General features: G+C 45.6%; 1 protein-coding gene across 1 annotated transcript; it reads left to right on the forward strand.

Annotated features, from left to right (window-relative positions):
* Window positions 1-587: 587 nt before the first annotated feature.
* Window positions 588-25,329, forward strand: PTAFR (platelet activating factor receptor). Its single transcript, XM_052636083.1, has 2 exons — window positions 588-648; window positions 24,255-25,329. The coding sequence occupies exon 2, from the start codon at window positions 24,271-24,273 to the stop codon at window positions 25,327-25,329; it is 1,059 nt and encodes a 352-aa protein (XP_052492043.1). The 5' UTR covers window positions 588-648; window positions 24,255-24,270.
* The last annotated feature ends 1,077 nt before the right edge of the window (window positions 25,330-26,406 follow it).

A 26,406-nucleotide genomic window follows, 5' to 3' on the forward strand; every position in this document is an offset into this window, starting at 1 on the left:
ACACACACACACACACGTGCACACACATGCACACACGCACACACGTGCACACATGCACACACGCACGCACACATGTGCACACACATGCACACACGTGTGCACACACACGTGCACACACACGCACAAACACACACGCACACACACAGGCCCTCTCACTATCTGTGTCATCTTTTTCTCTGTCACTCCCTTGGTTTTTGTCCTCGAACCTCCTCATCCCGCTCACGCTGTCTCTGTGTTTGCATTTGCCTGTCTCTCTCCATGGGCCTCTCTCTCTCTCCACCTCTTAGCCCCCCTCCCCTGACTCTCACATTCTCCTTGCTCACTCACAGGTCCTCTTGCTCACGCTCGTGCTAGGTGGCGTGTCTCTCCACCCCGCCTTACTCTCTCCCGGTGGCCGCTGCCCACACCCCACCCTGCCCCTCATTCTGCAAAAAACCTCCGAGTGGCACCCAGGGCCTGGGTGACCCGGCTCGAGGCTCTGTGGCATGTCCTCTCTGCTGATGGGGCCCTGGGGTCACGGCGTTTCCTCCTGGGGGTGATTTGGCAGTGATGCACGCTATTTCCTCACTTCTGCAATTACAGACAGCACAGAGCCCGCAGCTGCCGACATGCTCAGACCTTGCAGCGGCAGCCACTGCCCCTGGACAGGTAAGGGGGTCCCAGCCCTGGCCCAGCTGGGGGGAAATGTGTGATAGTGTCCCCAGGAGATCAAGGTCCTGCCCCTAGACTCCGCCTGAGCAAACGTGTGCTTCTGTTTTTAAGGGACGGTTCTGGCATCTTCCCCAGACCCAGAGGCTCTCATTTAGAAGGAATTCCTCATGACTAGACGTTCCCAGGGAATCCGCTACCCCCTCGGGTTCTCTGAGGTCAAGGCAGCTCTGAAGGGACCTCAGAGACCTCCCTGGGAGGTGGTGGTGAGAGGGGGGCTGCCTAGATCTTGGGGGGCTGGGCGCTGTCTGCTTCAGTGGCTGTGTGGGCTTGGGCACGTCACCACCCTGCTCCTCAGTTTCCTAGAGTGTCAAACGAGGCCAGTACCGTCTCCCCAGCAGGAAGGTCAGGAGGCAAAGGGTCAGGTACCGAGCTGGGTATCTAGGAATTGACTAGGTGCTGGGTTCTCCTGAGGGGATGATGAGGAAGATAACAGGGTTGCTGATACAAGGGTCCTGGCCCACAACCTGTTCCCGCCATTAGGTCGCAGGTGGTAGGGATGGAGCACAGGCTGGGACCACCTGTCCTTTGCTGGCAGGAGGTCAGATGTGGGCGTGGGGAACGGAGGCTGCTGCTCAGACTCTTGCTTACTTGTGAAGAATGAGGGAACCTGCAGAGTTGCTCCCCAGAGTATTCAAGCAGCTCTGATTTAACCCTTGACTGAATACACAGCTGTTCCAGGTGCTTGGCATGCGTGTGTGTGTGTGTGTGTGTGTGTGTGTGTGTGTGTGTGTGTGTGTAGGCACTAGGAAAACAAACGAAAGAGACATCCTTGCCTTTAGGTACTGACAACCCAGTGAAGGAAGGAAGCCCCGAAAGAGATGAGACTGAGCCTGAGGTGGGCAATGGGGTTTTGGCATCAGCTCTTGCCTATGAGCTGGGACCTTGGGCAATTCAGGAGCATCCCTTTCCTCCTTTGCATACTGGGGTTTAAGTACCGACCTGTGAGTTGTCGGGAGAGGATGCAGTAAGAGGCTGTGGGAAAGTGCTTTGTCAATAGTAAGCTGGTGCGCAGACACGAGCCAGTATTACTGCTGGTACCAGTGCTGTTATTCTTACTGTAAATGCCTCAAGGAGGAGGATTTGTTTGTTCCTCATTTTATCCTTACTCTTCACGTGGAGTTTAGCAAGTCACACAGTCTTGGAACCTGAACTGAATAGGGAATGAGAAAGTAGTGTGTTGTACTAGAAGAGGATGGACAGTGAGCCTGAGGTCCAGCATCTGGTTCCAGCTTGCCTCCTGATTCTGCGGTCACTTGGGGCAAATCCTTTCTCTTCTCTGGGTCTCAGTTTCCCCAACTGTCCAATGAAGGTTTGGGTAAGAAAGCCACAGTCTCTGCTGTGTGTAGGCTAAGTTGCTCAGTCGTGTCCGACTCTTTGCGACCCCATGGACTGTAATCCATCAGGCTCCTCTGTCCATGGGATTCTCCAGACAAGAATACTGGGATGAGCTGTCACTTCCTTCTTCAGACGATCTTCCCCTTCAGGGATCTAACCCACGTCTCTTGTGTCTACTGCTCGGGGCAGGCAGGTTCTTTATCACTAGCGCCCCCTGGGAAGTCCATAGACTATGGTCTATGGCAGTAATGTCGAAATGGGCCTCCAGGAGTGAGTTTCTGCTCTGGACTGATGGGGGCTGGGGCTGGTGTGATGAGAGGCTGGGATTCTTTCTGTCCTTTTATAGAAAGACTTTTATGGAATGCCCCCTTCCTCCCTATCCTACGCCTGCGAACTCGCCCTTGTTGACGAGAAAGGGCTGCTTATCTTTTCCAGTGAAGTCCCTTCTTTCCCGTCCTGGTCTCTGCCTCCCCATGGATATAGAGGGCACCAGCTGAGCTCTGGCCTGGGGACGCCCCCTTATGGATCCGGGGAGAATGTGTCTGGTTTCAGAGTGGAGCCCGTTCTCAGAAGGGTATCTGCTGGGCCCCTGGTGCAGCCATGTGTCTGATCAGCAGCTCTTGGGTTCCTTGGCAGCATGGTGGGAGGGGAGAGAAGCCTCTGCTATGTCTGTGTGTGTGCATGTGTGCCTGTGGGGTGGACTGGAGAACTGGCTCTGGGTGTGTATTCCCATGTGTGCCTGGAGTGTGGCCAACTACGGGTGGGCCTGTCCAGCCCAACAGTTCCCAACAGCAGGATCATCAACAAAACCAGTTGAGAGGTTGGCACTCCATTCTTCCCTTGTGTCTTCAGCCAAAGAGAATCCAGAGCCAGTGTGTGTGTGTATGTCTGTAAGGTGTAGGGGGAGGAGAATTTGTGGGGGGAAAACTATCATTTAGTAGCCCCTCCCCACCTGTTTATTTCTATAGAAGGGGGAACTTCAGGATCTAGGTTTGGAGTTGAGCTCATCTGGCTGATGTGAGACGAGTGTCAAAAATTTGTGCAGCACCCTTCACAGTTTGTAAAGTCTGTTTCGATTTCCTAAGTTCTTGACTGTTTACCAAAGCCTTTTTCACTCCCAACAATCTTCCTTTTCATAGCAATGTTTCAGCTTTGGGGGGAGGCGCATCCAGATGAAGATCCCAAGGTTCAAAGCTAGGGAGAGACTCACTCAAGATGGTTAGGAGCTTGGTTGGGGCCAGAGCCCAGGTCCCCTGATCATAATTCCTAATCGTGATTCATGTTTCTATTCATCCAACCTTGGTTGCTGCTTCTAACGGAAGAGAGATGGCTGCTTTGGTTCATGGCTGATTTGTTTGCTCATTCATTCATGCAACAAACATTTCCTGAGGGTTGGGAAGGAGTTCCCAATTACTGAGCAATAACCAGGTGTATCAGTTGCTTCATTTTGCACTTACAGCTTCCCTGTGAGGAAGGTTTTATTGTCGCCACTTTTTTGCAAATGAAGGAAGAGAGGCTTTGAGGGTCAAAGATCAGCTGGGAAAGAACAAAGCCAGGTGCAGATCGGGGTCTGTGTGACTGTAGGGCCTCCGCCCTGTACCCTACGTTTTCCCTCGGGCCAGGCCCTGAAGATGTCAGAGTGGTTCCTGGTATAATGGAGGGGTGTGCCCTTGCTGCGGAAGCCCAGAGGAGGAAGCACCTCCCCGCCCTCCTTGCCCCGGCTGACTTCCAGGAGGCAAGGAGTGGGGAGGGTGACTCACAGACGGATACTATCTGCGTATCTGGAAGCCAGGAGAGACCCAGGCCAGGCTCAGGGTCCCCCAGCTCCATGGGGATGTCATAGGCCAGATGAGTCGAGCAAGAGACTGAGTCTCATGAATGTAATATACATCCCTGGGACCAGCTGGACCCCAAGAGAGAGAGAAAGCTGGGAAACTTTGATACCCAGGCCACCTCCCACCCCTCATCTCTGGGGCCCTAGACCCTGTCCCTACCTCTCCCCAGACAAGGAGCTCTGTTCATTCACTGATAAACATGCCCAGTGGGATGCTAGCCTCCTTGAACTGGAAACCATGGGGAGCCTAGTGCAGAATTCCCCAGAGATCAGGAAACTTGCTCCCTTCCTTTCCCCCTCAACTCCCTCTGCTTCCTGGACAAGCGGTAATGAAACCACTCCATGAGGGGGGAATTTTTGGAGGATATGAGCAGAGGCACAAAGGCACGGGCAGGCCAGGGCACAAGTATCAAGTGTCAGAGGAGGCCAGAATGGGTGGCAACTTATTTCTTGAGGATTTTAGAGGTTCAACTGCCTTCAGTCTCAACTGACCTCAACATTGTGAGGTCAGTGTTGATATTATTTCCATTTGATAGATGTGAAAACTAAGTACTCACAGAAGGGCAACGATTAAACTATGGTATTTTACTGGTTCCAGGAATCTAAGGGCTGGGAGTGGCTGAGGCTGGTGTGAGAGGGTTTGGAAGTCAAGGATGAAGGACAATGTGACTCTGTGTGTGTGTGTGTGTGTGTGTGTGTGTGTGTAATGCCCGAGGCCCTATACTCAGGGAGTTCCCAGCCTGGAGGGAAAGCGATATCCACACGTGATATGGAAACCAGAGGTGGTTCCCATACTCCTTCTGGGGTAGAGAAGTATAACTAACAGCTAACATTCATTGAGCTCTTCTTATGGATCAGGCATTTCCTATTCAATCCTTACAACAACCTTATGACATAGGGTTAGGGTTAGTTTTATTTTTTTTTACAGATGAGTAAACGGAGGCTCATGGAGGTAAAATTAATTGTCTTGGACAAGGATTCAGTTCAGTTAGTCGCTCAGTTGTGTCCATCTCTTTGCGACCCCATGGACTGTAGCACACCAGGCCTCCATGTCCATCACCAACTCCCGGAGTCCACCCAAACCCATGTCCATTGAGTCAGTGATGCCATCCAACCATCTCATCCTCTGTCATCCCCTTCTCCTGCCTTCAATCTTTCCCAGCTTCAGGGTCTTTTCCAGTGAGTTAGTTCTTTGCATCAGGTGGCCAAAGTATTGAAGTTTCAGCTTCAGCATCAGTCCTTCCAATGAATATTCAGGATTGATTTCCTTTAGGATGGACTGGTTGGTCTCCTTGCTGTCCAAGGGAATCTCAAGAGTCTTCTCCAACATCACAGTTCAAAAGCCTTAAGGATTGGCTGGTGGCATTTTTCCAACTGTCCCCAGTTGCCATAAAATGATATGACTGGTTCCCCGAAGTTTTCAGGGTTTTATTTTTTAGAATGTATTTCTTATTATTTATTTGGCTACCCCGGGTCTTAGTTGTGGCATGCAAACTCTTGGTTGCCACATATGGGATTTCCCTGACCAGAGATCAAACCAGTGCCTCCTGCATTGGGAGAGCAGAGTCTTAGCCACTGGACCACCAGAGAGGTCTTCAGGGTTAATGACATATCTGGAAGTCTTATCTAAACGGCTTCAAGCTGGGAATAACTTGGGATGAGCCTGATGTGAGCAGTTGCAATGACAGTGGTGCTGTTTTGACAAACATTTGATCTGATCTAATTAGCAGATTGTCTGGACTTCCAGTAAATACAGCTTTTTAGAGCTGTTGGTCATGAGTATCTGAAACTGTGCTACATTATTCACTGAGTCTTTGCATCATGCTAGGAACTATGTGCTTGGAATATTATGAGCTCCATATACAGTGGAAGGACCTGAGGCTCAGAGAATGATAAGCTTGACTATGGTCGTGAAACCAGGATGTGACCAGAGGCAGAGTTTGAATGGAGGTTTGTCTGACGCCAGAGTCTGTGATCTTAACCACTGTCCTTTCCCAAATGCTTTCTAATCCTCTGTCTCACTGGATGCTCACGGAAAGCTCTATAGGGTAGATGTGTTATTGTTCCCATTTTATAGATGAAGTCCAGAGAGGCGAAGTAGTTTTTACTAACTGTTGCACAGCTATTAAGTGAAAAAGCGGAGCCATATGATTCCAAGTTAAAAATATACAATGTATTTTCAAATCTGCCATTTCTGAGGCCCATTAAAATATGATAAAAATATGTAAGATGGATTTACCCTCTTAACAATTTTTAAGTATTGTTAACTATATACACATGTTGTACCACAGATCTGTAGAACATTTTTGTCTTGCCTGATTGAATCTCTGTGCCCAATGAACATCAACTCCCTGTTTCTCTCTTCCTCCAGCCCCTGGCAACCAATATTCTACTTTCTGTTTCTATTAGTTAAATTACTTTCAAAACCTCATGTAAGTGGAATCATTCAGTCTTTTTTGTGATTGGCTTATTTCACTTATTTATATTCTCAAGTGTCATCCATGTTGTAGCAGAGGACAGAATTTCTTTCCTTTTCTAGGCTGCATAGTATTCCATTATATGTATATTAATATTTTACCAGATTTTGTTTATCCATTTGTCTGTTGATGGACATTTAGGTTGCTCCTACCTCCTGGCTATTGTAACTAGTGTTGCTGTGAACATGGGTATATAAATATTTCTTCAAGATCTTGTTTACACTTTTTTTTTTTTAAGAAATACACCAAGGAATGAGATGTCCGGGTCATATGGTAGTTCTATTTTTAATATTTTGAAGAACCTTCATACTAATTTCCATAGTGACTGCATCATCTTATATTCCCACCAACAGTGAGTGCACAAGAGTTCCAATTCCTCCACATCCTCAGTAACACTTGTCATTTTCTGTTTTTATGATTGAGGCCATCCTAATAGGTGCTCTCTTGTTGGAGTTTTGATTTGCATTTCCCTGATGATTAGTGATGTGGAGCATCTTTTCATATGCCTTTTTCCCACCTGCCCCTTGACAATTTTTTAACAAATTTATTTTATTGAGTTATAGTTGATTTATAATATTGTGTTGATTGCTGCTCTACCACACAGTGATTCAGTTATACATATATATATATATTCTTTTCCATATTATTTTCCATTATAGTTTATCACAGGATATTTTTTTCTCTGTCCTCTGTTTCCCTCAGTATATCCCAGGATATTGAATATATTTCCCCATGCTATCCAGTAGGACCTTGTTGCTTATCTATTCTCTGTATAATAATTAGCACCTGCTAATCCCAAACTCCCAATCCCTCTCTCCCCATCTTTTCATATGCTTCTTGGCCTTTTATATCTTTGGAGAAATGTTTCTTCAAGTCCCTTGCCCATTTAAAATTTTTGTTGTTGTTGTTGTCGTCATTATTGAGTGGTAAAAGTTCTTCATATATCCTGGATATTAACCCCTTATCTGGTATATTATTTGCAAATATTTTCTACAAATCTGTAGGTTGCCTTTTACTCTGTTGATTGTTTCCTTTGGTATACAGAAGTTTTAAAGTTTGATACAGTTCCAAATGTCTCTTTTTGCTTTTCTTGCTTTTGGTGTCACACCCAAGTAATCATTGCCCATTCCAATGTCATGAAGCTTTCCCTCTAGAAGGTTTATACTTTGCAGTCTTGGGTTTAGATCTTTAATCCACTTTGAGTTACTTTGTATATGATTTGAGATAAGGGTCCACCTTCCTGCTTTTGCATGTGAATATCCTGTTTTCCAAATATCATTTGTTGAGATTATCTTTCCCTTATTGTGTAGTCTTGGCACCCTTGTCAGAGATCATTTGACCATATATGTGAGCATTCATTTCTGGGCTGTCTACTCTGTCCCATTGTTCTGTATGTCTATCTTTGTGCCAATACCACCCTGTTTTGATTATTGTACTTTCTAATATATTTTGAGATCAGGAAGTGTGAGGCCTCCAGCTTTGTTCTTCTTTCTCAAGACTGTTTTGACTGTTGTGGGTACTTTGAGATATCTTATGAACTTTAGGATTTTTTTCTATTTCTACCAAAAACGCCACTGAGATTTTTAACAGGGCATTAAATCTGTAGATCACTTTGGGTTGCATGGACATTTTAACAATATTAAGTCTTCTGATCCATAAACATAGTGTGTCTTCCCATTTGCTTGTGTCTTCTTTAATTCCTTTCAGTAATGTAGTTTTCAGTGTATAAGCCTTTTGCCTCCTTGGTGAAGTTTATTTTTAAGTATTTTATTCTTTTTGGTGCTGTTGTAAGTGGGATTGTTTTCTTCCTCTTTTCTTTTTTCAATTTTTATTTATTTCTTTCCTTACTTATTTTTGGCTGTGCTGGGTCTTCATTGCTTCATGGGCTACTCTCGAGTTGCAGCATGTGGGTCTCTCATCGCGGTGGCTTCTCTTATTGCGGAGCGCAGGCTTTAGGGTGTGTGGGCTTCAGTAGCTGTGGCACGTGGGCTCAGCAGCTGTGGTTCCTGGGCACTGGAGCACAGGCTTAATAGTTGTGGCACACGGGCTTAGTTGCTTTGAGGCATGTGGAATCTTCAGGGACCAGGGATGGAAATCAGTCCCCTAGATTGGCAAGCAAATTCTTTACCACTGGAATACAAGGGAAGTCCCCTGGGATTGTTTTCTTAATTTACTTCTCTCATAGGCCCATTTTATCTTCTTCTTCTTTTATTTATTTTTTTATTGAAGGATAGTTGCTTTACACAATTTTGCTGTTTCCTGTCAAACCTTAACATGAATCCGCCATAGGTATACATATATCCCCTCCTTTTTGAACCTCCCTCCCATCTCCCTTCCCATCCCACCCCTCTAGATTGATACAGAGTCTTAGGCCCCTTTTAAAATCTTCATTCTACCAACAGGGAGACAGAGACCCAGAGTCATGGAGTGAGTTTAGTGTTTGAACCAGGATTTGCTTCCAACTTCACCGCTGCCTGGCAAGAGTGAGATGAATACAGAGCGGACTCTCCTTTCCATGGCCCCATTCAATTCCCCACTTTGGGGAGCAGAGGGAAAAGCAGGGCCCCGGTCAAAAGGATCTCTTCCTGGGTCCTTGCAGCCTCTGAAGCACCTGCTCTCGGGCCATAGGACAGGTCTGTGAGTGGAGGAGTTGGCCACTGAGTGGTTTGCTTCCAGCAGGGGCCACCTCTTGGCCTGGGAAAGACAGGCTGGGCCTTGGAGTTCAAAATCTCATCGGCCATTTCCCAGTTGTGTGACTGTGGACAAGTCTGTTTCATTCTCTGATTTCACTTCGTTTCCTGGAAAAATGGGCATTTTGTAAAACTCACTTTGTGAGGCTGATTTGAGAAGGAAATGTGATCATGGGTAAGAGGTGTCTGTTCATTTAATTAGTAAATGATGCTCAAGGCCCTCAGCTTAGGTGGGTGGCTCCCCCCACCGCCGGTCACATTGTCCCCCACAGAGCATGGTGTCCTTGAATCCAGGCAAGAGTGCCCCCACAGAGTTTGGGTTCCTCCCACACTCCCAGGCTTGTGGGATGGTGACGAGTTGCTGAGGCATGGAATGTGGATGAACTTAGATATGACTGATTTTTAGCTTATAAATATTTAGACGCTTGTACTCTGGACCCCAAATGGCCCCACAATATTAGGGGCCAGTCTGACTGGTAAACACAACTTTCCAACCCACAGTCTGCACTGGGAAAGTACCCAGCACACACTTCCTGTTGCCCAGATCTCAGTGGTTCCTCCCTTCTGACAGTCCAGCTGAGGACAGGAGCCCTTTCTCCAGGTCCCCTAGGGGCCAGATTGTTGGCAGACAGATGAGACTCGTACCAGTGGGAGATGGGACTGAATAGTCTGCAGGGCAGAGGGTGGGAGATACAGATGGTAGAATTCTTCTTGTCTTCATGAATATTTATACCCTCTTGGCCCAGCTTCAGCTAAACGTTGAGCCTGAGCTTGCTGCCTCGACTTGATCCATCAGGGTGGCCCTGCCCGTCTGTTAAGTTGAGTGGTTCAGAGTCGCCTCCTTCTCCTTCTAAATGCTCATTCCCTTCCTGAGTTGTTGAAAGCTTTGTTGGCATTAGCCCAATGCTGTGTCTGGAGCTGGCAGGAAAGGCAATATGTTAGAGACTCTGAGGTCACTAGTGATCCATAGTCCACCCCCATGTCTCCAAGTGATTGGGCCAACAGTGAGAGAAAGTCATGACCATTTGTGGCAACTTTGAATGCTTATTTTTGGAACTTTTGTTAGGATTATAAGATTGTGAAGATGAGGAAATCCAGGCTCATAGAGGTAAAGTCACTTGCCCAAGGTCACACAGTAAGCAAATGGCAGAGTCAGGTAACAACCCAGGTCTTCCTGACTGCAGAGGCCTTTTCCGCAATCTGCTATGTCTCCCCCAGGGAGACTGGACACCTTTTGTTTATGCCAGTTTCCTCTGAATAATCATCAGGGCATGGTCATTCATGCATTCGGTCCCCAGTGGCTGACACTGAGAAAAAAGAGATAAAAAAGATCTAGTCTCTAACCTCAAGAAATTCTCAGCCTGGTGAGGAAACAGCCACAGAAATCAATACTTACAACATGTTATGCTGAGAAATGTGCTCAGTACCATGTCAACCCAGGCAAGGCGGCAACTCGTTCTGTCTGTCTGGGGCAATCAGAAAAGGCATTCCAAAGGAAGCCGTCTTTAGATTAGGTCTTCAAAGATGAGTAAGATTTTTCTGGGTAAAGCGATAGGCAAAAGGCATTCTCAGGAGGGGCCGTGGCATGTGTGAGGGCACCGAGGTCTGAGGAGAAATCGGTTTTAGAGAAGCAGCAAGAAGTTCAATGTGGGGACTTCCCTGGTGGTCCAGTGGTTAAGAATCTGCCTTGCAATGCAGGGGACACTGGTTTGATCCCTGGTCGGGGAACTAAGATCCCACACGCCATGGAGCAACTAAGCCCTCTCACTGCAACTACTGAGCCTGTACAATGCAACTAGAGAGTCTGTGCACCACAACGGAGCATCCCAAAAGACACAGTGAAGATCCCATGTGCTGCAACTAAGACCTAATATGGCCATATTAGGGAAAAAAAAATTCAGTGTGATTAGAGTACAGGGCAAGGGGTAGTAGAGGCTGGTGAGAGAGGAGGTGGGAAAGGAGCTTGCACTTGGTCCTGGGCAGGGCGGAGCCATGGAAGGTGTTAGAACAGGCAAATATGTGGCTGGCAGTGTGTTGAGGCATAGTACTGCTCAAAATTCAGTGTGCATATGAATCACTGGGCAATCTTGTTAAAATAGATGCTGTAACAGCAAATCTGGTGTATAGTCAGCTTCTGCATGTCTAACAAAGCTCACAGGTGATGCTAAGACTGCTGGTGCAAGGACCACAATTTGCATCATGAGGTTGTAGAGGGCTCACCCTGCCTCCTCTGGAGGCTGCTCTCAGGGGCCGGCAGCCACTGTGCTGTTCAGTTACTGGAGAGATAGGCCTCCACCATCTTCTTGGGTCAGCCCTCTTTCCGCTCTCATCTCACAAGAGTTGATCTTATTGGTTGCTAGATATTTGCTTACTAGACAGATGTTTATCAGGCTCTTACTCTGGGGACTTCCCTGGTGGTCCAGTGGCTAAGACTGTGAGTTCCCAATGCAGGGGGCCCGAGTTCCATCCCTGGTCAGGGAAACTAGATACCACATGCCACAACTGAAAAATAAATAAAAGAAAAGTTCCCCTCTGGCCAAGTTTGTGTTGGGTGCTGGGATAGAGAGAAGGATTGGAAATGCTACTTTCTGGTCCATGTCACTACCATCTCTTGCCTCTGAAATAGTTTCTCTGCTTCCACACTTGTTCTTCACCATCTATTCTCTGCCCAGCAGCCAGAGAGAGTCAGATTATGCTGCGTATCTGCTTGACATATCCCAGTGGCCCTCCAGTGCTTCTAGAATAAAATCCAAACTTCTTACTATGGCATAAGAGAGATTTGGGGTCTGTTGCCCTCTGATCTCATCCTTGTTGTTGTTGTTCAGTTGCTAAGTTATGTCTGATTCTTTGCAACCCCACGGACTGCAGCGTGCCAGGCTTCCATGTGCTTCACTGATTCCAGGAGTTTGCTCAATCTCATGACCATTGAGTCGGTGGTGCCATCCAACCATCTCATCCTCTGTCGTCCCCTTCTCCTCCTGCCTTCAATCTTTTCCAGCATCAGGGTCTTTTCCAATCAGTCGGCTCTTCACATCAGGTGGTCAAAGTATTGGAGCTTCAGCTTCAGTCCTTCCAGTGAATATTGATTTCAATCCTAAAGGGTTGATTTGCTTTAGGATTGACTAGTTTGATTTCCTGGCAGTCCAAGGGACTCTCAAGAGTCTTCTCCAGCAGCACAATTTGAAAGCATCGATTCTTCAGCACTCAGCCTTCTTTATTAGTCCAACTTGCACATCTATACATGACTACTGGAAAAACCATAGCTTTGACTATATGGACCTTTGTTGGCAAAGTGATGCTTCTGCTTTTTAATATGCTATCTAGATTTGTTACAGCTTTCCTTCCAGGGAGCAAGCTAGCCCGCAGTGATTTTGGAGGCCAAGAAAATAAAATCTGTCACTGTTTTCACTTATTTTCCCTTCTATTTGCCATGAAGTGATGGGACTGGAGGCCATGATCTTAGTTTTTTGAATGTTGAGTTTTAAACCATCTTTTTCACTCTCCTCTTTCACCTTCATCAAGAGGCTCTTTAGTTCCTCTTCACTTTCTTCCATAAGGGTGGTGTCATCTGCGTATCTGAGGTTATTGATAATTCTCCTGGCAAACTTGACTCCAGCTTGTGCTTCATCCAGACTGGCATTTCACACGATGTACTCTGCATATAAGTTAATAAGCAAGGTGACAATATTCAACCTTGATGTACTCCTTTCCCAATTTTTAACCCGTCTGTTAGTCCGTGTCTGATTCTAACTGTTGCTTCTTGACCTGATTACAGGTTTTTCAGGAGACAAGTAAGGTGGTCCGGTATTTCCATCTCATGAAGAATTTTCCACAGTTTGTTGTGATCCACACAGTCAAAGGTTTTCACATAGTCAATGAAGCAAAATAGATATTTTTCTAGAATTCCCTTGCTTTCTCTATGATCCAGCAAATGTTGGCAGTTTGATCTCTAGTTCCTTTGCCTTTTCTAAACCCAGTTTGTACATCTGGAAGTTCTTGGTTTATGTACTGTTGAAGCCTAACTAGATGGATTTTGAACATTACCTTGCTAGCATGTGAAATGAGCACAATTTTAATGGTAGTCTGAACATTCTTTGGCATTGCCCTTCTTTGGGATTGGAATGAAAACAGACCTTTTCCAGTCCTGTGGCCGTGGCTGAGTTTTCTAAATTTGCTGGCATATTGAGTGCAGCACTTTCACAGCATCATCTTTTAGGATTTGAAATAGCTCAACTGGAATTTCATCACCTCCACTAGCTTTGTAGTAATGCTTCCTAAGGCCCACTTCACTTCACCCTCCAGAATGTCTGGTTTTAGGTGAGTGACCACACCAGCATGGTTATCCAGGTTATTAAGACCTTTTTTGTACAGTTCTTCTGTGTATTCTTGCCACTTCTTAATCTCTACTGCTTCTGTTAGGTCCTAACTGTTTCTGTCCTTTATTGTGCCCATCCTTGCATGAAATATTCCCTCTATATTTCCAATTTTCTTGAAGAGATTTCTAGTCTTTCCCATTCTGCCCTACTCTTCTCATTTCTCTGGAGACACTGACCTTTCAGTTCTTTGAAACACACCTTTATTTTCAGCTTAGAGTATGATGAATTTATTCCCACTGCAGGCCCTTTGCACATGATATCCTATGCCTGGAATATATTTCTTCATCAACATTTTCTCCTGACTTGTTTCTTCTTACTTTTTAGATTTTAGCCATGAGAAGATACAGGTTTTGTTGGACTCTAAAGTTTATACAATTTGGGGGGCCTTCTTTAAATGAAAGATATGAAATTATAAATATACAATTAAGAGCAAGGCCTTCATATACAATTAAGAACAACTTCAAGGCCTAGGAAGGGATCTTGAAGTTTATGCTTCATTGGCTTCACAGTAGATTTGCCTTTGGTTTCATTTATACGTCACCTCCTCTGAGAAGCCTTCTCTGGTTACTCTATTGTAAGCAGCCCCCATCCAATAATCATCAAGTCACACTTTTTATTTCTTTTGTTGAATATATCACAAGTTGAAATTACCTTGTTGTTTTATCTCTCTACTTATTTTTGTCGCTAGAGTAAATAAGTATAACGCTAGAGTATAGCTCCTCAAGAGCAAGAATCTCGCCTGTTTTATTCCCACAGTGTCCCAGCACAGTGCTGGGCACCCAGTTGGGTGTCAGGTGAATGAATGGACATGGTCTTGGTCCTCTGAGAGCTATGGCCCAGTGCTGGAAGGACGCACACAGGCAATTTCAGTGAGTTTTGGGAGCCCAGGGGATGGGCATTAACCAGGCCTGGGGAGAGAGGGAAGGGTATGAAAGGGTCAGGGAAGCCTAGGAAAAACTCCCTGGAGGAACGGAGGCCTTAAAGGATGACCAGTAGTCAACCAGGCGGAGAGAGGGAGGGAAGCAGGAATGAAGGTGTGGATGGATGAGTCCCAAACCCCGAGGCAACTTGACTGGTTACATTTTGGGTGATTTCAAGGGTTCTGTTGATGTGAAGGGACTTCTGCGCACCATATTCGGGATGAGGGCCAAAGGAGCGGGCGTCACCTGGGGACCTGGAACTAGATGGAAAGCAGCCGAAGTAGCAAGAGTCTGGGTGGTGGGAACTGGAGGCACCAAGGACGAGGCTCCGAGCAAAGGCAGGGTGTCCACCTGAGACTTCCACACTGATTCTGGCCCTGTGTCTGGAAGAAAGAGGCATACTTCTGCTCGGCCTCCTGTGGGGCCGTGTGGACTGGGAAGGATCTGGGGTCGGACAGACCCAAGTACACATTGTCACAGGTTGGGTTCCTGGGAAGATGCTTCTCACATGAGATTAGTCCACAGGTGTGTTTTTCCTGGAATATTTTTAAGCAAAACCAAGATATTGTATACTCCTACCTGTAAATTCTTTTTGTTGTTCAGTTGCTGAGTTGTGTCAGACTCTTTGCGACCCCATGGACTGCAGCGCCCCAGGTTTCCCTGTCCTTCACTGTCTCCCGGAGTTTGTTCAAACTCATGTCCATTGAGTCAGTGATGCCAGCCAACCATCTCATCTTCTGTCACCCCCTATTCCTCCTGTCCTCAATCTTCCCCAGCATCAGTGTCTTTTCCAATGGGTTGGCTCTTCGCATAAATACTTTAGTTTGTGTATATAACAGATCAGGAATTAAAATCTAAAACTAGAGACATCCCAGGTGGTCCAGGAGTTAGGACTATGAACTTCCACCATAGTGGGTGTGGGTTCAATCCATGATTGGTGACCTAAGATCCCAAATGCTGAGCAGTGTGGCAAAAAAAAAAAAAAAAAAAATCTAAAAATATATAACCAACATATCAAAATTACAACCTCACAAAATTAACATCAATTTCTTTTCTTTTTTTGGCTGTGCTGTGCAATTTGAGGGAGCTTAGTTCCCTGACCAGTGCGGAATCCTAACCACTGGACTGTTAGGAAATTCCCAGCATCAATTTCTTAATTCCATCTAATACTTTGTATTGGAGTTCTCCTAGTTGTCTAGCAAATATTTTTTCATAGTTTGTTTAAATCAGGATACACACAAGGCCCACGCATAGCATTTATTTGCTCAGCTCAGATTCTTGAACAAGAATTTGATACTCCACTTCCTTGCCTCTCATTCACTCCTCACCTCGTGCTTAGGAAACTGTTCTCCCTCTGATCACGCGGGATAGATTTCTGAGCGGCCCTGTGCAGTGCTTGCTTTTTTGTCTGCATTGTACTGGATCTTGCTGTGGCTTTTCACACCATTGGCCACTTTTCCCACACCCTCGAAACTTTCTTCGCGTGAGGACTCCAGTGTGGTCCTCCCCTGGTCCTTCTCCTATCTCTTGACCATCCTGTCTCTACTTCCTTCCTCGGTTTTCCCTCCTCCCCTGACTTCTGTTTTAACGTTGGGCTCTTCAGGATCCTCCTGGGTGTTTCCTAGGCACTCTACCTGTGACATGTCCCCCATGGAATTCCTCCTCCCTACCCCCACACTCTTCCTCTTCAGTGTCATCTCTGTGAAGACAGACACTACCCAGCTCTAATCATCTGGGTCAGAAACCTGGCCGTTCGTGTCTCCTCCCTTTCTATCAACCACTGTCCCTTGCATCACTAGGTTCTGTCCATTCTACCTCCAAATCATTCTCACAGCCATCCATTTCCCTATGATCTGCCATGGTCCAAGCCTCCTCCAGCTCTCCAGACAATTGCAATGATCTTTTTCACCATCTCTCTGCCTCTGACCTGAAGCCCCTCCAGTTTGTTCTGTACACAATAGTCAAATGGATGTGAGAGCTGGACCATGAAGAATACTGAGCACTGAAGAACTGATGCTTTCAAACTGTGGTGCTGGAGAAGACTCTTGAGAGGCTCTTGGACAGCCAGGAGATCAAATCAGTCAATCCTAAAGGAAATCAAACTAGAATATTCATTAGAAGAACTGATGCTGAAGCCGAAGCTCCAGTACTTTGACCATCTGATATGAAGAGCTGACTCGTTGGAAAAGACCCCGATTCTAGGAAAGATTGAGGGCAGGAGGAGAAGGGGGCAACAGAGGATAAGATGGCTGGATAACATCCCTGACTCAATGGATGTGAATTTGAGCAAACCACAGGAGTTAGTGAAGGACAGGGGAGCCTGGTGTGCTGCAGTCCATGGGGTTGCAAAGAGTCAGACACGACTTAATGACTGATCAACACAATGCTCAGTCATCTTCCATAAACACAAAATGCTACGTACGTCAATGACTCCCTGTTTTCTGCAGAATCAAATACAAACTCCTTTAGCCTAAAATTCAAGACCCTACTTCAGTAGACTGACGATGCTTACCTTGTAGGTCCTGTCCCTCCTCACCACCACCCCATCCCCTTACTGAAAAGTGAAAGTGCAAGCCGCTCAGTCGTGTCAGACTCTTTGTGATCCCATGGACTATACAGTCCATGGAATTTTCCAGGGCAGAATACTGGAGTGGGTAGCCTTTCCCTTCTCCAGTTTTAGCCAAACCAATCTTCTCACGTTCCCCGAGAAGGCACATTCTCTACTTTCTTCCAGGTCTCTTCTTCTCTCCCAGCTGCATCAGGCTAACTCCTTCTCTTCCTTCAGCCTAAGCAGGAGCTGTTCTGGACCCTCGAGTCTGGGCCATGGGCACCACTCAGAATGACCCTGACATCTAGAACCTCCACAATAACACTTGTTCAGTTGCTAAGTTGTGTCTGACTCCTTGTGACCCCATGGACTGCAGAGCACCAGGCTTCCCTGTCCTTCAGTTATCACTTATCTATTTCTGCATTTCTCTCTTGAAAATGTCCTGTTAGTCCCTGAAGGACAGAGACAGGTCTGTTTTCAGAGGCCTTAGGACTCTGCCCAGCTGTGAGCTTGTCCAGTGAAGGTGTGAGTGAGTGACCGAATGGGTGAGCTGCGTTGTGAGGTGGTGTGCCCCATTCACATGGTGAGAGTATTTTTTAAATAATCGGTTAATGCCCCCAAAACCCCATCCCCCCAAATCCATGATGAACAAAATACCAAAATTTTCAATGAAATCTGCATAGTAGTGCCAGGCAGGGCCATACTAGAGTCTGAGGCAAAAGGAAGAGTCAGTAATACCGATTTGGATTCTTTAAAATTGCGTTAAAATGTTATTTATCTGGATTACTGAGGTTTTTGGTGCTCCCTTAAATTTTGTACCCAGGTGAACATCTCACAAACTTTACTCTAATTCTGATCTGGGAGGGAAGACTTCCTCAACAGGCCTGGACAGGCGTGGTACAGGGGTCAGAGCCCAGGAGAGTGGGTGGAGTCCTTTGCCTGGAGAAAGATTGTCCTGGAGTTTTCCCTACCCTGCTGGACTGGAGCCTAAACCCAAGAAGACAAAGGGACTTGGTTGGGGAGAGGGGTTGGGGAGAGTGGTTAGGGATGTGGCTTCCTTAAAGACCCACAGTGAGCACCATACACTGCCCAGTCCAGCTGTGGGCTGCCTCCCTGCCTCTCAGACCCCAGGAACAGGGTCCCCTAAGGCATGAGGGTTTTGTCCAGCAGGAAAAAGAAACAAGGGCAGTCCCAGATGAAGGGGCATCTCAGACTCACCAGAAATGAGGGGAAGGAGGAGGAGCTGACATGATGGAGCATCGATTTTTAAATTGTCTAGTTTCAGGGTCTCTTTATATTCTTCAAAATTATTGAGGGCTCCAGGGAACTTTTGTTTACATGGGTTATATCTCCCAATGTTTATTCTATTCAAAAGCAAAAATGACATTCTAAAACATTTTATTTTTAAATATGAAACCAATAATAAACTCAGTTCATGTTAACATAAATCATGGTTTGAGTAGAAAGTAACTAAAGTTTTCAAAACGTAAACAATTTAGGGAGAAGAGTAGCATTAATTTACGTTTTTCTTTTCCAATCTCTTTAATGTTGGGTTCAATGGAAGACAGCTGGGTTCTCACAGCCACTTCCTCATTCAATCTATTGTGATACACTGTTTGGGTTGAAGCATATGAAGAAAATCTGCCCTCCCACAGCTGTTAATTTATAAAGGGAGAAATAGTTTAATGGATTTTTTCAGACTAATTGATGATATTCTGTCTTAAAACATTATTTATTTGTTTATTAACTTTTTAACCACACTGGGTCTTTGTTGCTGGGAGTGGGCTTTCTCTAGTTGCAGTGCGTGAGCTTCTCCTTGCAGTGGCTTCTCTCTAGTTGCAGAACACTGGCTCCAGGCCCTGCTCTGAAGTTGCGGCACACGGGTTCAGTTGCTCCGCAGATCTTCCCAAACCAGGAGCCAAACCTGTGTCTCCTGCATCGGCAGGTGGATTCTTAACCAGTGGACCACCAGGGAAGCCCCTTGTCATCTGTTAGCACTGCAATATGTTGGTCTATCTTGCCCTTTGAATCTTTTACCTCTGTGCAACTTGGAAACATCATGTTTTCCACTTTTGGAAAACATTGGTTCACTGAGATATATGGGTCTTCCAAGTATTGGCCTTTCATTATGAGGTATTTGAAGGACAGGGAAGCCTGGAGCATTGCGGTCCCTGGGGTTGCCAAGAATCAGACTCAACTCAGCCATGAAACAAGAACAACAATTATAATGTATAAAAATTGCATTTATAAATGTAACTACGAAGCTCATCAGAACATTCTTTAGCTGTTGGAAAGCTGTCAACCTCATGCTGGCAGATACAATTTTTCAAAACTTCTAGTTTTCTCTTGTTAAGTTCAAGTTTTATCATTGGCAACAAGAATGCGTCATTTGTTTTCCTTGATGAGACGGGTTCACTTTATTTATATTCGAGAAAAGGTCTGCCAAATACCCAAGTCTCTGAAAACACTGTAGCTTGCCAGTCATTTTTTCAAGTGATAATGGTAATATGAAAAACAGCTCAGCTCACAACTCAAAAACAGTGGCACAATGGTCTTTTTCTGAAGACAACCACTGTATTCCAGTTTGCAGCGGTGATGCTTTCTACGTATTTCCCATTCTGATACACAGATTATTAAAAAGATGTGCAGGGACTTCCTGGTGGTCCTGTGGCTAAGACTCAGTGCTCCCAGTGCTGGGGTCCACATTCGATTCTTGGTTGGGGAACTGGATCCCACATGCTGCAACTAAAATCCCACATGCCTCAAATAAAGATTCCAAATGATGGAACTAAAGATCGAAGATCTGGCATGCCACAACTAAGATTCAGGGCAGCCAAAAAAGAAAAGTATTAAAAAATAAAAATTTTAAGAAATGAAAAAATTAAAATAAAAGAAGTGTACTTAAGATTTAATAAAATAATTTCCTTTCTTTATCAAGGACATTTAAAAGTGAAATTGGCTTCTTTTTTTTTTTTTACATGGAATGCATGGCTGTGAAGAATATGGCACCTGTGTCAGTTTGGTGTCTCTGCCTTGATTGGTGCTAAGGAATCAGCAGTTTTATTCACCCTTTTGTAACATTAGCACAAATGTCAACACAGTGTAAAGGACAAATAATGTCTTGGTATTATTATGATGATCGTTTTGACCTCGGATCCCCCAAAAGCTCTCTCTTGTCCCTCATTTACGTGGACCACTCTTTATGAGTTATTATCCTATACCTTTGAAATAAAATGGCTGGATAGGTCACCTTTAGGAGTGGGAAAGTTCCCAGCTGAGTAGAAGCTAGCAATTTGCTGCTGAGGAAGCAACTTATGTATGTGTGAAACTGATTCTCTTCACTGCACACCTGGAACTAACACAGCATTGTGAATCAACTGTACTCTGGTAGAAATTTAAAGAATTATGTAATTCAAGTCAACTATGTAATTCACAATTTCACTGGAGGGTGAGATTTTTGTTTTTAAAGGAATCACAATGATGTATTTGAATAATGGAACCTACATTTATTCAGCTAACATAGACAAACCACCACCATACTAAATGGAGCAAAGAACAAAAATTTTCTCAGTCAACAAAATTCCAGTTACAACCACTGATTTCTTTAAATTCACCTGGAAGTATCCCTAGACGTCTTTAAGTGTTTCCAATGCTCTGGGGCTCCTTAAAGGGTGGGTGTAATTAACAAGGCTAACCCATTCCTTTAAACCTTTTTTTTTTGGTTTTAAATTTAGTTATTTTTTATTTTTGGTTGTCCTTTTTTTGGGGTTTTAAATTTAGTTATTTTTTATTTTTGGCTGTGCTGGATGTTCGTTTCTGCCCGGGTTTTTCTCTAGTTGCGGAGAGCAGAGGATACTCTCTAGTTGAGGTGTGCGGGCTTCTCATTGCTCTGGCTTCTTTTGTTGCAGAGCACAGGCTCTAGATCACAGGCTCAAACTAAGCACGGGCTTAGTTTCTCCACGGCAAAAGGGATCTTCCCAGACCAGGGATCTCCTGCATTGGCAGGTGGATTCTCTACCACTGAGCCATGCGAAGCCCCTTCTTTGTTTGTTGGTTCATGGTGCTGGGAACAGAGTAGAATAGACAAAGTCCTTGATCTTGTTTTGCTCACAGTTAAGTGGGAGAGGGTGAAGGAATCATACAAACAAGAATATGATGACAATCGAGCTAAGATTTAAGAAGTACAGGGAGTTTTGAGATGGGACCTGACCTGACCTAGAACTCACTGAGAAACTCCGTGAAGGAGTGAAATGAAGCGAAGGTCTGAAGCAAGAGTTGGAGCTGGCCAGGTGGAAGTATATATGGATCCGGAAGAATGTTCCAGGCAGGGGCATGGGTGTGCATGCAGCCGGCTCAGGCAGGACAGTCCTGGGTGGGCTTGAAGACCCACCTGGGAAGTCCATTTTGGCTGGAGCCTGGTGAGAAGGTGCCACGAGATGAAGGTGGAACTGCAGCCAGACGTCAGGTCATCAAATGGCTGTTTTCTTCAGTTCCTGAAACTCTTTCCTGCCCTACTCCTAGACCTACACAGATCCCTCTGCCAGGAGCACTCTTCCTCGGCTCCTCTTTCAGGCCTCAAGAGAAGTGTCACCTTCTTTCAAAGTAGATCTCTTTTTTCCTCCACATCAACACCCCATTTTCTTTGTATAGCAACTAAGTTTGTTTACATTGCCTTTGTCTGTCTCCCTTATGAGACTCTAAGTTCCCCGAGGGCATGGTCCTGTCTGTCCTGTTCATCCTGCCTCTCCTGTATTTAGCAGTGAGCCTGACATGCAGTTGGAGCTCAGAAATATTTGTTGGATAAATGTATGAATGAACCAGATTTGAGATTCTGGCTCCATTTCATAATGCTGTGTGACCTTGGACAAGTCACATGACCACGGACAAGTAACATGACCACACTATACTCTGTAAAATGGGGGATTTTACTTCCTATCTCAAAGGGATTTTGTGAGACTCAAAGGAAGTAGTGCCTGTGGAAGCACTGAGCAGAATGCCTGGCTTCAAAAGAGGTACTCCTAAATGTTTTGGGTTTTTTTGGGGGGGCAGCATGCAGGATCTTACTTCCCTGACCAGGGATTGAACCTGTGCCCCTGCATTTGGGAGCATGGAGTCCAAACCCCTGGATTGCCAGGGAAGTCCGCTCCTAAGTGTTGTCTTCCTTGCTTCTCGCTGTCAGTTCCTTACTTTTTTCTCTGGACTGTGATATATGTATGATGAGCTTCAGGCCTTGCTTAATCCCAGCGGCGTCTCTTGCCATGCCATCCCCTCAGCTGCAACGCAAACATCAGAGGTGCTTCCAGGCTTATGTGATGGCACCATAGTAGGAGCAACAAGAGTAGAGGGGAGGAAACGCTGGTTTTGATGGAGAGTGGATGGGAGTGATGAACTGCTGAAAATGGACCGGAATTTGATTAGTGTGATTATGGCTAGCTTTAATCTTCTTTAATATACAGTTGAATCTTGAACAACTCAGGAGCTAAGGGAGGCAACCCTCCATGCAACTGAAAATCTGCTTATAATTAGTTGGCCCTCCCTTTATGGGATTCCATATCTGTGGATTCAACCAACCATGGATTGTGTGGTGTTGTAGTATGTATTTAATTTTTTATTTTATTATATTTTAATATAAATTTATTTATTTTAATTGGAGGTTAATTACTTTACAATACTGTATTGGTTTTACCATACATCAACATGAATTCACCACAGGTATACACGTGTTCCCCATTCTGGACCCCCTTCCCTCCTCCCTCCCTGTACCATCCCTCTGCGTCATCCCAGTGTACCAGCCCCAAGCATCCAGTATCATGCATCAAACCTGAAAATGCATATATAAGTGGACCCACACAGTTCAAACCTGTGTTGTCCAAGGATCAACCATACTTAAAAAAAAACCTTTTTGTTTTTAAATGATTTTAGGCCTTTAAAAAGGTTGCAGAATAGTACAAAGAGCTCATGTATGGACTTCACCCAACATTCTCAATTCATAAACTACAGTACAGTGATCAAAACCAGAACATGAACATGGATACCGACATATCTAAATTATAGACCTTATTTGAACTTCACCAGTTTTTCCTCTAATGACTTTTTCCCCCAGATACCGACCCAAGATCCCATGTCTCACTTAGTTGTCCTATGTATCCTTAGTATCCTCTGATCTATGATAACTCCTCAGGCTTTCCTTGTCTTTCATGACCTTATTTTTTATTTGGCTGCACTGGATCTTAGTGCAGCCCTTCCCTGACCAAGGTTGAAGCCCAGGCCCCCTACAATGGAAGTGCAGCGTCTTAGCCACTGAACCACCAGGGAAGTCCCAACCTTGACACTTTCGATCATTTATTTTGTGGAATGTTGCACAATTTAAGTTTGTCTGATGTTTTCTCATGACTAAATTGAGATTCTGCATTTTTTGACAAAAATACCACTGAAGGGATGTATGCTTTTCAGTACATCATACCAGGTGTACTTGATGTTGCTATGTTTTGCTAACAATGATGCTACTCTTGATTGCTTGGTTAACGCAATGTCTTTTGGGTTTCTCCACTATACTTTTATTTTAAAATTATATTTAAAATTTTAAAATTACTAAAGCAAAACATACTCGTAAAAAGTTCAAACAAACAAAAAGTTTAAAGTAAATATCCTTCCCACCACCTCTACCTCACCTTCCTAGAAGTTACTTACTTGTCAACACTTTGAGGTATATCATTCTAGACCATTTTCTATATCATATACACATATATAATGAGTTCATACCAATTTTTTTGTTTTGTTTTACTTAATAATATTATCTAGGGACAACTTTCCATGTCAGTACAATCAGATCTAACTTGTTCTTTCTAATAAATAGCTGCTATTTCATTCTCTGGGTGACCCTAATTTACACTTCTCTATTTTCCAGATTTTGTATGAGCATGTAAATTATTTTTTTAACATAGAACACTTTATCATTAAAATTTCTATCTCAAATTTCATCAATACAAAAATATTCAAATTTTGTCAGGAAATTAAAATCATTATAATTTAAATTAATATTTTCAATTTTATATATTTCATCACCAGGAATAGATTACCTAAAACTTTAAGTCAAAATGAGGTCAAGAATAAAAAGATATGTTTTAAAATGAAACAAGAGAAAAGAAACTCCACTGCCACTGATTTTATTGAATCTCAGAGGCCATTCATTTTAAAAACACACCATTCTTTTATGTAGGAAGAAAAAACATTGTCAATTAATTGGAAAATGCCATCAGTTTTAGAGTTTTTAAAATGTGCAAAACAGGAGTCTTGGAACAGAGTAAATAAGATAGTACCATGTTGGCCCTTCATTGACCAGAATCCCTATGTGGTCTTTCAGGAACAGGCAGGATCCTATGACCAGCCACCACTTCCAGCCCATAGAGATGGAGCCAAATAATTCCTTTCGTGTGGACTCCGAGTTCCGATACACCCTCTTCCCAATTTTTTACAGCATCGTCTTTGTGCTGGGGGTCATTGCCAACAGCTACGTGCTGTGGGTCTTTGCCCGCTTGTACCCTTCCAAGAAATTCAACGAGATAAAGATCTTCATGGTGAACCTCACCATGGCTGACCTGCTCTTCCTGGTCACCCTGCCCCTGTGGATTGTCTACTACTACAACCAGGGCGACTGGATTCTTCCCAAATTCCTGTGCAACCTGGCTGGCTGCTTCTTCTTCATTAACACCTACTGCTCAGTGGCCTTCCTGGCTGTCATCACTTACAACCGCTTCCAGGCAGTGACAAGGCCCATCAAGACCGCTCAGGCTACCACCCGCAAGCGTGGCTTCCTTCTGTCCCTGATTATCTGGGTGTCCATTGTGGGCGCAGCATCCTACTTCTTCGTCCTGGACTCGACCAACAGGGAGCCCAAAAAGACTGGCTCGGGCAACATCACACGCTGCTTTGAACATTACGAGAAGGGCAGCATCCCAGTCCTCATCATCCACATCTTCCTGGTGTTCAGCTTCTTCCTCGTCTTCCTCATCATCCTCTTCTGCAACCTGGTCATCATCCGCACGCTGCTCACGCAGCAGGTGCAGATGCAGCACAACGCCGAGGTCAAGCGCCGGGCACTCTGGATGGTCTGCACGGTCCTGGCTGTGTTCATCATCTGCTTCGTGCCCCACCACCTCGTGCAGCTGCCCTGGACCCTGGCCGAGCTGGGCTTCCAGGACACTGACTTCCACCAGGGGATTAACGATGCGCACCAGGTCACTCTCTGCCTCCTTAGTACCAACTGCGTCTTAGACCCCATTATCTACTGTTTCCTCACCAAGAAGTTCCGCAAGCACCTCACCGAGAAGTTGTACAGTATGCGCGAGAGCCGGAAGTGCTCCCGGGCCACCTCGGAGACGGGCACGGAAGTGGTCGTGCAGCTCAAAGAGGCCCCTATCAAATCCCTCAAATATTAGTCTAACTGTTGGAGCCAGGCCCGGAGGCTTCTTCTCCATGGACATCATCGACTGACCTGAGGGGTGGGGGAGGGAGGGGGTGTCTGCCGTGGTCCTGGCACCTCCTCCCTGGGCACTGGTGGCCGGTTAAGTATGGAGGCTACCTCACGAAGGTGGGGGTGCTGACAGAACCAGACCGCTGGGAAGTTGAGAACTTGAATGAACCCCTGCAGCCACCTTTGGACACATGCCGTGTAACCTTGGCTGGCAGAGTCATCCCAGTCTGATGGCTCTGGAAGGGATGTCAGGACCAGGGGGGCAGTCCTTGGGAGCAGACCCTGAGTCACCCCGTTCACCCTACCAAGGTGGCAGTCCCAAATGAGCCAGGCCCACAGTTTTGGCCCACCACTCCCGTTATCACTGAAAAGGCAGAGAAGGGGTTTGGGGAAAGGGATGTTCCTCTGGCTATGGCACTGTCTTTGGGATCGACTTCTGAGCCAGGAAGATCCCACCCAGTCTCCACTCACAGGCACAAGGTCTTTGCAACACTTCCTAGGGGAGTGTCCCAGGTGGAAGGGGAGCCACTTCCACCTGGCTTGGTGGAACATTTCCCTAATTCATGTATAAACCTCTACTGAGTGGTGACCAGCGAAGATACAACATGCATGGACCAAAAACTAGGACAGGGAGCCTTTCTCCTGAATCAGATGCGTCTCTTCCACCGGCCTGGGGCAGCTCTGGGGCAGCGGGAGAAACTCAACCGCCACTTCCACTGTCTGTCTCAACAAGGAGCTCTGAGAAAGTAACTCCTGTGAGGCAGCCACCCACTGTGTGCGGGCAAGGCCCGTCAAAGCCAAATTGGGGCCCTCCAGGCCACTGTGATGCCTGGAGGCTTCCGTGGGAAACAACGCTCAGGCTGAGAAGTGCCTGCAGGTGGGTAAGGCCTCCAGGGCGGAAGGAGCCTGTCATCTCCCCTCCCTGCCTCACTTTCTGGAAGGCCCCTCTGATTTAGCTCCCAGGAGGTGAGGGGAGCAACAATAATCCCTAGGGCAGGCAGGCACTTTGAACTCTGGGTGCGGAAGAGAGGGGGAAACGTCT

This window comes from Budorcas taxicolor, chromosome 2 (assembly GCF_023091745.1).
Source record: "Budorcas taxicolor isolate Tak-1 chromosome 2, Takin1.1, whole genome shotgun sequence".
In the NCBI taxonomy this organism is placed as follows: Eukaryota; Metazoa; Chordata; class Mammalia; order Artiodactyla; family Bovidae; genus Budorcas; species Budorcas taxicolor.

What these genes read in the sequence shown, in the direction of transcription:
- PTAFR (XM_052636083.1), top strand. Translation starts at nt 24,271, where the DNA reads ATGACCAGCCACCACTTCCAGCCCATAGAGATGGAGCCAAATAATTCC.